Genomic DNA, 12,534 nt, shown 5'->3' on the forward strand with positions numbered 1-12,534 from the left:
ACGTGTAATAGTGTTAATTATCAGGTATCCTATTGAAATAGAGTGCTATGGTCTAGGGCCTACACCATAAGTTAAAGTCTGTAGGAGGAATGTGTATGGTGGCGAAAATTAAGCTTGGAATGTACTGAGTGAAGGAAACACGATCACATACTGGCAGGCACTGATAGTGGTGGAGAGATGTGGTTTAGTGAGGAAGGGGGCCGAGGTCAGGTCACGTTAAGGGAGGAAGGAGAGGGAGATTCCACCCCAAGTTGGGGTATATATATATATACTACCACTGGAGGAACCATGTATTCGTCTTATTCAGCTGTATGACCTAATGGGGGAATAAACTTGGTTTGAGCTTTACTAAGTGTCTGTGAGTTTTATTAGGTTCATTTAGAACCTAACAGTATGTCAGCATCAACTAAGTACAAAAGGTAGCTGGACTTCAGAGGTCCCTTTTGTAGAGGGGTAATACAGCCTACCAATGGATCCATATCGAACAGCCTGATATGTTCTGACTTCTAAACTTGAAAGGTCCGGTCACATTAAGGGAGGAGGAACAGTTTAATACCCGCATCACTTCCTGCCTAGCAATACAGATGTAATGTTTGGAAGGAAGGAGGAGACTTCACCTAAATTGGGATGTATATACTTGTTCTGGTGGGAACATGTCTTTGTCTGTTCAGCTGTCTGACCATTTGGGTGAATAAACTTGGTTTGAGCTTTACTAATCGTCTGTGAGTTTCTACTCTGTTCATTTAGAACCTAACACATTTGTTTTATTTAGGTTATTCCTTTAGTTTCCACTCTTATTCAAGTGTTCTGGGAGTGTTTACACAACCAAATGGTTTAAAACTAAGAGTTCAACCCAAACACTTAGACCTAGCTGTCATGGCCATCTTAATTCCAGGAGAAACTCCTCACAGTGCATTGAGTTATATTTGAAATGTTAAGAAGATGGTTTACCTCTGACGTGTGTGACAGAAAAGGGAAAAGATAAGCCAACCACTCGGATGCATAACAGCTTGACTCTTTGTTATTGTGGGACAGGGTCGTTGCAGTTTGGAATTTCACTGAAAGGAAACAAGTGAATGTTGCTACAAAGGATGTGGGCCCTAGATGTTTGTCCTTTGAAATTGTTGAATAAAGAAACCACTGGCACAGAAGGTCTGGGGTTGTTATTAGTGCAAAGTTCAGAATGATCAAACCTTCAAATGTATATGAACCTAATGTTGGTTACGTCATTATTGATTATCAAACCCAGGTTTGTTATTAGGCAGCAATGTTCTTTTTTATGTTCACATCAGCTCAAAGTGAGTAAACTGGAATGTCTGGTCCCATTGCCTTGTTTGCTCATCACATTCAGGGGGACTTATTGGTAGGTTTATTAATTTGGTATTTCACATCTCAGTCACGGTGAATTCCCGATTAGCACACCTAAGCCGGAGGATCGAACCTTGTATTTTATAGTGTGTGTAGCACAAGTTTCAGCATGTCCTTGGATGAGACGGCAATTTGTTAGATTCCAAAACCTGATCCTCAACCAGTGAATACTCAACAGGAAATCTGTTTAGGGTTCCAGGTGAACAGAGGTGAACTGTAACAGATGTTAAACTGACATCTCAAAGTACATTGCTGAGAAAGTATCTCTGTATTACACAATTAATATAATGATAATACAATGAAAAACAGCCAAGCACATTGCTTATTCTATTCTTCTTACAAAGAAGTCATAATTCAGCTATTCTAAGTATAATGAAATATATATCCTTATCATAGCAGCATGACTTCACTGTTTGACGGAAGGGTCAGGTTTCCCTCATGAAGGAGGGTGGATGTAATCCGAGGCAACCGCAACAGTGGAGGAGATCTCAGTTCCTGTAAAACTCATTGTGACCACAATCTTGGAAGAGAAGGAGAGAGAGAGGACAATAATATGAGTCCTTTTAAAGGCTCTCCCTCTCCAGAAACCTTTTTGGCATGGCCCTCATTGGAGGACTTCAACCCACATCTGCAGTCCCTTAGATCTTGACGTATTTGCTAGGCCCAGCTCCCCGCTAACACACTTAGAGGCGACATCGGATACAGCGTGTGAGTAAGTGTAGTTGTCATCTGTTTCCAACCTCTGGTAAAGCACTTACCATTGGTGTTGATCAATGCCACTTACAATTTGAATCAAACAGTGGAAACGAGTGTGAGAAAGAAGGTTGGAGGGGTAAGGCATCACAGCTGACAGCTGACTTCAACCATAGACCGATATGGCAGAGCTTTATCCAAATTATGACATTTGATCAAATGATTAAATTCATTATTTCACAATAATACAGTACATTAGTGTTTGAAGCTTTACTGTACCAAGTTCTGAAATAGCTTGCAAAGAGTACATTAACACACATACACACACAATAGTTTGATTGTACAATGAGTCCCTGTTCCCATTTATATATATAAAAGTCAGAAATGTTCTCTTTTGCTTATTGGTAAGTCACTGAGTTCATGTTAACTCGTAAAACATGTCAGGGTGTCTGAAAGCTGATGAACTTATGACCAGTTGTTGTTTTGCTATGTCTTCCAGGGTGACCATTTTACTAGATCCAGTTCCCCATGTTCACTGCTTACTATAAGGTTCCCACACTTCCCATTGGCTGTCAGACATTTATATCACTCATTCAATCACACACCTGAAGGGAGGGAAGCCGTGTTAAATATTATTCCCCAACAAATACTGTTTCACATCAGTCTTCTGAGAACCCGCAATTAAAACAGACACACAGTTGGGTATCAGACTGCAGTCAGTGCTGGCTGGCCCTGGGCATGGCCAGAGTTTGGTATGATGGGACACTGGGCACTCTCATTTAGAGAGACAGGACACCATGCTAAGATACAACATGGGCACTATATAAACATACAATATGGTCCAGACAACTTGCCAAGCACTTCCAAGAGTTCATATGACATTTGACCAGAGTAAAGAAGAATCTCAGATTATCTGGAAAGGCTCAGTGGTTAAATACATTGATAACGTTTGTAATGGGTGATTAATCATGTGGGGAAAATGGGGGAATTCTGCACTCTGGTTGCTAGGTAACGTCTGAAAATAATCATGATGAAAAATGAACAAAAACATACTCAAATTGGTCTCTTGTGAAGGTCTGAAATCGTCTCCAAAAATCACTTTGTGGAGACTGGAGTTGGCTGGTACACTAGCTTTTAGCTGGGAAATGCTTGTGTGTTTCCAGTATGTTAGTCACATGACTGTATTGCTGTACTTTTCTACAGGTCTAATATAGCCTTACTTACTCGTCTTTGCTCGCTGTGGTGCATAAGTATGTATGCAATATATTTTCTTTGACATTTTGTCTTGAACTACATGCAAACAAACAAATAATGTATACTCTGTAAATATGACCACTGACAGTACTTCCCTAATTTTGGGACAGGGAAGTGGATGTCAGTAATAATAAAGGTTTATCCATCTACTGACTGTAATATAATATTATCCATTGTTTTATTATGTGTCCGCTGAAGAGGTCTGAAGCCTAAGCAGTTAAAAGGTCCGTTATCATGGATTTACAGTGGGGCAAAAAAGTATTGAGATAAACTTTTGTTATTGACCAAATACTTAATTTCCACCATAATTTGCAAATAAATTCATTAAAAATCCTACAATGTGATTTTCTGGATTTTTTTTCTAATTTTGTCTGTCATAGTTGAAGTGTACCTATGATGAAAATTACAGGCCTCTCATCTTTTTACGTGGAGAACTTTCACAATTGGTGGCTGACTAAATACTTTTTACCCCACTGTACATGAACTGAATCTGTTCCCCCTTTCAACTCCATTGACCTCGATAACAAGAATGACACCCAATAATTCATGGCTTTCATCAAAAGGTTTTTACCCTGTCCGTTTTCTTGGAACCTAAACAGATGTACATTTTTGGCCTCTTGGTTTCTTGGGGTAACAATGACGCAAGTGAAGGTGTTTAATGACACTTAATCTGAACACAATAATGGAAGACCATTTCAAACCAAATGACATTGAAGAGTAAGTGCCAAGTCAAATTAGTTTATTCTTACTGTTGGCCTCAATGTGTGTATTTGACTCGATGGGCACTTCTGCAAGTTCCCTCTGTTCCCTTGGGTGCATCTCTATTGCTGAATATGTTTTTCTTGTATGGAGGTAAATGCGTTCACATCTTTGCTGAAGCGAGATCTTTAGCACGTTGTTTTGTTTGAATCATATCTGATGGGCTTTACTTTCTGATTCTATGCAGGTCATCTTGAGCGCCTAAGACTTTCCTATTTGCTTTGGTTAATGTTACACAACAATGAGGATCAACATGTAACATGTAATTAATAACTGGTTTCATGGGAACGAGCTGTGTTTAATACTGTTCTGAACCCCATGAATTAAGCCTGTATTCTGAGTCCAAACTATGTTTGTGTAGGGCTTAACAGAGTCAGACGGTTGACTAATTCCTGAAGCTTTTTAGATCATCTTCTCCCTCCCTGGTCTGCTAACACTGTATGGCTTTGGCTACAGCACTGAATGAGTGCCTCAATTGGTGAAATACTAATTATTTACAGATTTTACATGCGTAAAATGAATGACACTGTTATAAACCATTACCACCTGTACCCTGAGAAAAAAGTGTTGTTTTTACAGGGTTTCAACCATTGCCTGGTCTTCCTCTTTACATTAGATTTGTCTTTTCTTCCCACTACCTGAGAAAGACAGCTTATGCACATTACTGCAGGTTTATCATCTCTACCATTCCATAGTCTCTGGTCTCTGTCATGTATAATGCTATAATAATCATGACGTAGTGGTCTACTGTCCTGTTCATCTGTAGCTGACAGCAGATGTGCCCTGATGCTGAGCAGTCAGTGTCATAGCCCCCAGGAGACACAGGACAGAGAATTGATGTTGGCGTGCGTCCTGTTGACTTAAAGCAGCTTTATGTTTCCTTGTTACTGTAATGTGATGCACAGCACAGAACGACAACGTATATGTGTAGTTACTGACATTATATGGCCATGTTGCAGGAGAATGGACGTAAATGTAGACTGGACGGAAGTGTGGCCACTAGCTCAACCCAGACCCCGAAACCTGATAGCTTATGAACTTGCTCGCGAACTCTATGCCCATTTTTGTTCATTAAGAGTGTCCATGAGCATCCACTGGCTCTATCTTATGAAAGTGTAGTTTGTGGACGAGGCATAAACACATTTGGTAAAAGTATGTGTCATGTAAGATTGCAATCAGACCTGGGTCAATATACAAGACAATTACTGCAGTGAACAAGCCCTATTGTCTCTTTGGAAGTACTCCATGCAACAGCGTGTTTTGATAAATGACAGCCTTTCACAGTTGATCTGCTCTCTCCACCACACATCATGTGGCTGTTGTGGTTACTCATGTTGAGGTTGGTTGCTCTCACACACTCTGTGTTGATATTCCATTCTCAGCATATTTGTCAAAGCATTGCTAGTTCCAGCTTAAAGGCCCAATGCAGTCATTTCTATAACAATATCAAATCCTTCATGGGTAGTAATTAAGTACCTTATTGTAATATATTTCCATTAGGGACAAAAATATATTTTTAGCAAAAAACTATTTCTCAAGCAAGAATTTTGCTGGGACTGTCTGGAAGTGGTCTGAGTCAAATCAAATGTTATTTGTCACATGCACCCGAATACAACAGGTGTATATCTTACCGTGAAATGCTTACCGTACTTACAAGCCCTTAACCAACAATGCAGAGTAGGGAGAGGAAAACTGAAGACTAGCTATTATTGGCAGAGAGGTTTGGAACTATCTTTCTTATTGGTCAATTAACGAATTTGCCGCATAGTAATGTCACCATAGAAATTCGAAACTCCCGCCCATGCAAACCTGCTGATTAGAAGGTCCTGTGTAGATTGCATTTTCAACCAGCAACTATCTGTCACGCGCTGACCTTAGATATCTCTGTTTTCTATATATTTTGGTTAGGTCAGGGTGTTACTAGGATGGGTACTCTAGGTTTTTTGTATGTCTAGGGGTTTTGTATGTCTATGTTGGCCTGATATGGTTCCCAATCAGAGACAGCTGTTTATCGTTATCTCTGATTGGGGATCATATTTAGGCAGACCTTTTCCCCACTTTCTGGTGTGGGATCTTGTCTATGTTAAGTTGCCTGTCAGAACTAGTTGTGTAGCTTCCTGTTTCGTTTGTTCGTTTTGTTGTTTTTGTTCGGTGTTCATTCATTAAAAGTAATCATGTAGGTCTACCACGCTGCACCTTGGTCTCATCCTTACGACGAACGTGACACTATCAGTAAATAACACTGATTTTAAAAATCACAGCTCTTTACAGTGTTAATTTTATCAGGTGATAAATGATATAAGGAAAAACTCAATGTTGATTGCACTGGACCTTGAATCATGTTGAATAGGAGCCATAGACGCTTGTTGTTTTATGAAAGATGCTGCCTCATTCAAGTTATGGGAAGTCTGCCTTCTGCTCATCACAATATTTTGTGTGTGTGTGTGTGTGTGTGTGTGTGTGTGTGTGTGTGTGTGTGTGTGTGTGTGTGTGTGTGTGTGTGTGTGTGTGTGTGTGTGTGTGTGTGTGTGTGTGTGTGTGTGTGTGTGTGTGTGTGTGTGTGTGTGCAGTTACTAACTAGTAGATCTGGGATTCTTTTTGCGTGTTTGAACTTGAATTAATCGTTAACAGCCTTGGACCCAAGTTCGTTAGGGTTTGTTTAGCCAATTATACTTGTGTAAACTTGGAAAGCAGTGGCCTGTACCTTTCAGTAGCATCTGTGTGCTAACAGGGTCACAATATGACCTCTAAACTCTGTCAGGAATCTGAGTCTGAGAACCTTCCTGCTTACATAAATGATTTCCGCTTGTTCTTAGATGACATGTAGTTTAATGACACACACACACTGCATGACACTGACTCTTGTGCGTGATGTTTTGCACATCCACACGTTCAGTCTCATAGGTGGTCCAAAGGAAATGGAGTCATGCACAAATCCTCGAAGACAATAGATGGGTCTCAATTACTGTTAATCAATTGAATTCATTTTTAGAATGTATTGCTTAAATTAATATTTTAGAGGGTGGATAAAATAAAAGCATATTGGATTTAAAATGAAAAACATCTGTCATTTTAGGAGGTTTACAGATATGGCAGAACATAATATTTAAAACATTGACAAGGACCTTTCATATTGTAACATTTCATGGCGGGATTGAATTACTTGAAACTTCTCATAGAGAAGAAATTACATCAACCTGATCTCAGGTAGCTGGCTAATGTTAGTTAGCTGGCTAATGTTAGCTCGGCTAGGGGTTAAGCTTATGAGTTAGGTTAAAAAGTTAGGGTTAGGGGAAAGGTTAGCTAACATACTAAGTATGTGCAAAGTTGCTAATTATCTAAAATGCTAAAGTTGTCCGTGATGAGATTCGCACGCGCAACCTTTGGGTTGCTAGACGTTCGCGCTAGATGTTCGCGCTAGACGTTCGCGCTACGTTTGCTTTATACGCCGACTAACCGCCCTCCTTTCATTTTTCCTTAAGTACCCTTCTGTCTTATGTAATCATACCAAACATAATATGTCATACTAATCTGGTGTCCCTGGTTTATGTATACTAGTATATGAGACCAGGCTGATTGCGTAAGTCACTAAATAATGACAATGACAATACTTAGGTAAATTACTGATAATCTGATAAACGTTCAAAAACTGGTACCAGAGTAATAGAAATACATATACAGAGTTTGGCAAACTACCCTGCACGTTGGCACAACTCATTTCACTCATCTGAAGGACAACTCATGGATAATGTTATTACACACAATACTGCACTATACATTAACTCTCTAAAGCTATTATGTGATGCAAAACAGTAAAGTGAAGTGCATCTCTGAACAGCAAACCTTCTACAGACATATCGTTTTGTGAGAACTGACTTTTCCTTGGTGTTATCATGGCAGTTTGGCACGTAATGACAGGCCCTATACTACATTCCTTTCCAAAGAATCATAATAACTATTCTGTACATCTCAATCATTGTAGCTTAAAAACTCTAAATACTAACTCACAGTTTGTACAATGATTGAAAGAAGCTAGTGTTAAACTGTTTAGCTACAGTGTACAGCCAATGCCCCTTTAGGCCATGGAGAAGCTGCTCTGCTCTTACTGCCTTGCTCTCTGACCTGTGCGAGAAGACAGGAAAAACAAACAAACATTGATGTTTCTGGTCGAGGTAGCTTGACATCAAAGTGGAGCAGACATCCTCTCTCTCTCTCACAGTTGTCTCTCTCTTGTTTGTCCTTCCTCCTGTCAGGCTTACCAAAAGCTTTTCAACATTGTTTAAATGTGCCATTCCTCGTCTTTAGAGGATGTCAAATGAGTCATCCTGGGAGCCAATCTATTTCTGTTGGCACTAACACTTCCGCTAACCGAATAAGTCCCTTAGGAGAGCAGAAGCTGTCTGAAAAGCCATCTTGGGCAGTCTGAAGGCAGTGTCGTCAATGTATGTGTGGACATCCCTCTGACTCACAGAAACTTTACAATAATATGAGGAGTCTTAGAGAAGCTGTTGAAGTAACCGTTCATGGGATTCCAAATACACAAGATCTATATGCATTTCTCCTGTACTGTCTCATTACTTAGCAACACATGAAGAGCCTGTCCTTTCACACATGACTGAGTGGTCTGTCCTCCCACACCAGAGGGGTCCCTGGTTAGGTTTGTCACCTCTCTCCTCCCATCCTCTGTACTTCTCTGTTCTGACAAATAAGAACTTTGGGGGTCTTGGACAGAGGAATTGCGGAGCCCAACCTGCTCTCCTGTGTGATGACAGCTTCCATCAGGAAGGTAGAGGACGACCTGAGAGGTGCTGGACACCTCGTTCAGCTCACGGGACACCAATGACGGGAACTCTTGTGAAGAGATGATGGAGTGGAGCTGGTGTTCATCAATGCAGTGGCAGTTCTGTGCTCCCTGTCTCTGCTGTCTCTGTGCTCCTATCTTACAGAACAGACACTTGATCTGCTCAATGAGCTTGAGGAGCACGGCCTTGCGGAGGAGGATGTAGATCCAGGGGTCCAGGATGGGGTTGAATGAGGCGAAGCGGATCGCCCGTAGATCTGGGTTCTTCTCCAGTCTCAGCTCCACCGGAGTCTTATAAATCTGGTTCAGAAACACTTGCACCTGCAAAGGAGAGGGAATAAATGGGATTTTGTTTTGCCCTGCTGAATTTAATTGACATTGATGCTTATGTTTTTTATACAGCTTTTTGACACCTACATCTGCAAGATAAATTTAATTTAATCTGATTGAATTCTGCCGAAGGGGAACACCAGGTGTGGCACTCAGTAAAAACATAAACAACTAACACACACACCACACATAACTAATGATGCTTATTTGTGTGGCGTGCATGTGTGTGTGTGACCGTGTGTGATATTTGACTTTTTAGTCATTTAGAAGACACTCAACCAAAGCGACTTACAGTTAGTGCATTCATCGTCAGATAGCTAGGTGAGACAACGATACATCACATATCAAGTACATTTTCCCTCAACAAAGAATTTATCAGCTAAGTCAGTGCGAGTACACAAAGCAGAATAAAATGAGTGTACAAACGTTAGGAACACCAGATCTTTCCATGACAGACTGACCAGATGAATCCAGGTGAAAGGATTCATGATGCCTTATTAATGTCACTTCAATCAGTGTAGATTTGTATTTGTATGTATTATGGATCCCCAGTAGCTGCTGCCTTCTTGGTGCTCAGCTAAATTAAGGCAGTTATACAATTTGTAGATGAAGAGGAGGAGATGTTGACTTCAAGGATTTTTACGAATTGAGACATGGATTGTGTATGTGTGTCATTCAGAGGGTGAAGGGGCAAGACACAAGATTTAAATGTCTTTGAACGGGTATGGTAGTAGGTGCCAGGTGCACTGGTCTGTGTAAAGAACTGCAATGCTGCTGGTTTTTTCATGCTCAACAGTTTCCCGTGTGTATCAAGAATGGTCCACAAACCAAAGGACATTCAGCCAACTTGACACAACTGTGGGAAGCATTGAAGTCAATAGGGATACTGGCCCAGTCTATGTCATGGAAAGATCAGGTGTTCCTATTGTTTTGTACACTCAGAACATGTATTACACTACTATGTACATAAACTATGAGAAAACAACGGACTCTAACTTACATTCACAATGTGCGTAAAATATCAACTCGTGCGTACATTTAAATCGTGCGCACAATGTTTTAAAATGGTCTTTCTGCGAATAGGAAAAATAAATAAAATGGTTCACAAAGTGAGAAGAGAAACTTACAACAAGTGGAATGGAGCATATAAGAACCACCGCTGAGGTACAAATGAGTACAATCACCATCTGGATCTCTGCGCCGGCCAGATGCCCGAAGCTGCGTCTCCTTCTCGGGTCTGTGTTTCGTCCGGGGTCTGTCCACAATGACATCTTCCGGACAAACCGCCGGTGCATTCGAATCAGAGCACCGCATACCAGAACGTTACAGATAACTGTGGCTAGAATTAGAATCGAACTGAACCCCGCGTACATATATGAAAAGGCGGCATCGGTCCTCACGTTGCTCCGCCACTCTATGAAGCACCAGGTTTGTGGGTACTGCTTTTTGACTTGTCCCAGACCCATGCTAGGTAGAGCGCAGAAAAGCACGTTGGAGATGTAAATAGCCAGAAGCGTCATGCCCGCAAGTCTCTGATCCACATAGTCGTTGTAGAAATACGCGTGGTTTATCGCCAAGTATCTCTCCACGGACATAGCGCATATAATGCTGAGCCCCGCTAGAGAGAAGAAAAGCATGATGAATCCAAAATACTGGCACAGTGGTTCCCCGCCTGGCCACGAGCCTTTCACATAGGTTGCGATGGTGACGGGACTGGCTAGGAGTGTCCCCAAAAGGTCTGTAACCGCCAGACCGCATACCAGAGTGTAGAACGTGGTCTCCTTCTGTTCTTTCCTGGATTTGCAGAGTACCACGATGGCAATGACATTTCCCACCACACCGAAAATAAACATGATGGACGGTATAGTCGGGATCATGATCCTCCCGCTCACAGTGTTGTTACTCATTTTAAACAAATATTTAGTTACATTATAGGCTGTCGTTAATATTTCCCAATAAGAAATACAGTAGATGCATTAGGCATGATATCTACAAAAATGAAGCGTATCAAACATGATTTAAATCTTCATCCTGAATATGAGCTGAATCAACATATTCACAACAGAAGTTAGAACGTCTTTAAAATAGTTGTTTCGGAGTTCAGTTGATTTTGTCCAAGTATCTGTTAGTCGTCGACGTCATTGTCTTATCCCCTGTCCATTGACGTTTACAAATGACTGATCCATGTTTAAAATTCATGCTCACTCGTCTGCCTGTGTAATCTACAGTTCACTGATATGATTGAGTCTGTGTGCTTTTTAAATTGCCCTCTGCATGAGCACTGCCCCGCCCCCTGCTCCAAGCCTCCAGCTGTCAATACCTCTTAGATGTAGTTTGCTGCTTAAACGCACAAAGGTTTAGAGTTCCTCACTTTCCATGATTAGGCTATGCCCACAGAACTTCCTGGATGCTCTCTGCATATCTGAGATTTATATAATTTAAAAAATATAATATTTCAGTACAGCACATCAGTAACATTATTGCAGCAGAAACAGAAATAACATGCTATGTAAGCAAAAGTCAGTGGAGGGAAGGCCCGTTTTTTATTTATTTTATTTATTTCACCTCTATTTAACCAGGTAGGCTAGTTGAGAACAAGTTCTCATTTGCAACTGTGACCTGGCCAAGATAAAGCAAAACAGTGTGAGCAGACAACACAGAGTTACACATGGAGTAAACAATTAACAAGTCAATAACACAGTAGGGGGAAAAAAAACATTACAGTAGGTATCTAGGTATAATTTATATTAATGTGTGGTTTCAACATAATAGGCCTATCAGAGGCTTCCTAAAACAGAATCGGTCAGAGGCTCAGCAGGATGGACTGACCCTGCCGAGTGGTCAAAGGCGCCAGACTCAAGGTGAGAAGCCTTCCTAGTTACAGGGTTATTCTGATGTCCGATTGGAGGCGAGGGTTCAAATCCCTCTTCTGACACAACTTTTGCCTTAAAAAAAGTAGCTCTTTGTCAATACCGAAAAATTCCCCAAATTGTGAAAGGAAAACACATGAACAGTGATTAATCGTTTGATATATGTCATAGTTTGAGAACAGACAACACATGAAATGCGAAAAATCGTTCGACACGTCATCATATGCCTAGTTGAGAATTCAAAAAGTTACTCAAATTCCATAAAAAATGTTTTTTACTAGTTACAGGGGTATTCTGGTCTCCGATTGGAGGCGAGGGTTCAAATCCCTCTTCTGACACAGTTTTTTCCCTTAAAAATGTAGCTCTTTGTCAAAACCGAAAAATTCTCCAAATGGTTAAAGGAAAACACATGAACAGTGATTAATCGTTTGATATATGTCATAGTTTGAGAACAGACAA

General features: G+C 40.7%; 1 protein-coding gene across 1 annotated transcript; it reads right to left on the reverse strand.

Moving 5' to 3' along the window:
- Positions 1-1,942: 1,942 nt before the first annotated feature.
- On the reverse strand, positions 1,943-11,426 carry LOC124036547 (prostaglandin E2 receptor EP4 subtype-like). The gene is made up of 2 exons (XM_046351257.1): positions 10,333-11,426; positions 1,943-9,196 (listed from the first exon to the last, which is right to left on the reverse strand). The coding sequence occupies exons 1-2, from the start codon at positions 11,110-11,112 to the stop codon at positions 8,621-8,623; spliced, it is 1,356 nt and encodes a 451-aa protein (XP_046207213.1). The 5' UTR covers positions 11,113-11,426; the 3' UTR covers positions 1,943-8,620.
- Positions 11,427-12,534: the final 1,108 nt, after the last annotated feature.

Source organism: Oncorhynchus gorbuscha, linkage group LG05 (genome assembly GCF_021184085.1).
Source record: "Oncorhynchus gorbuscha isolate QuinsamMale2020 ecotype Even-year linkage group LG05, OgorEven_v1.0, whole genome shotgun sequence".
NCBI lineage: Eukaryota > Metazoa > Chordata > Actinopteri > Salmoniformes > Salmonidae > Oncorhynchus > Oncorhynchus gorbuscha.

Coding starts and splice junctions, on each gene's coding strand:
- LOC124036547 (XM_046351257.1), bottom strand. CDS start 11,112: ATGAGTAACAACACTGTGAGCGGGAGGATCATGATCCCGACTATACCG. Junction 9,197..10,332: donor TATGCTCCATTCCACTTGTT/GTAAGTTTCTCT, acceptor TCTCCTTTGCAG/GTGCAAGTGTTTCTGAACCA.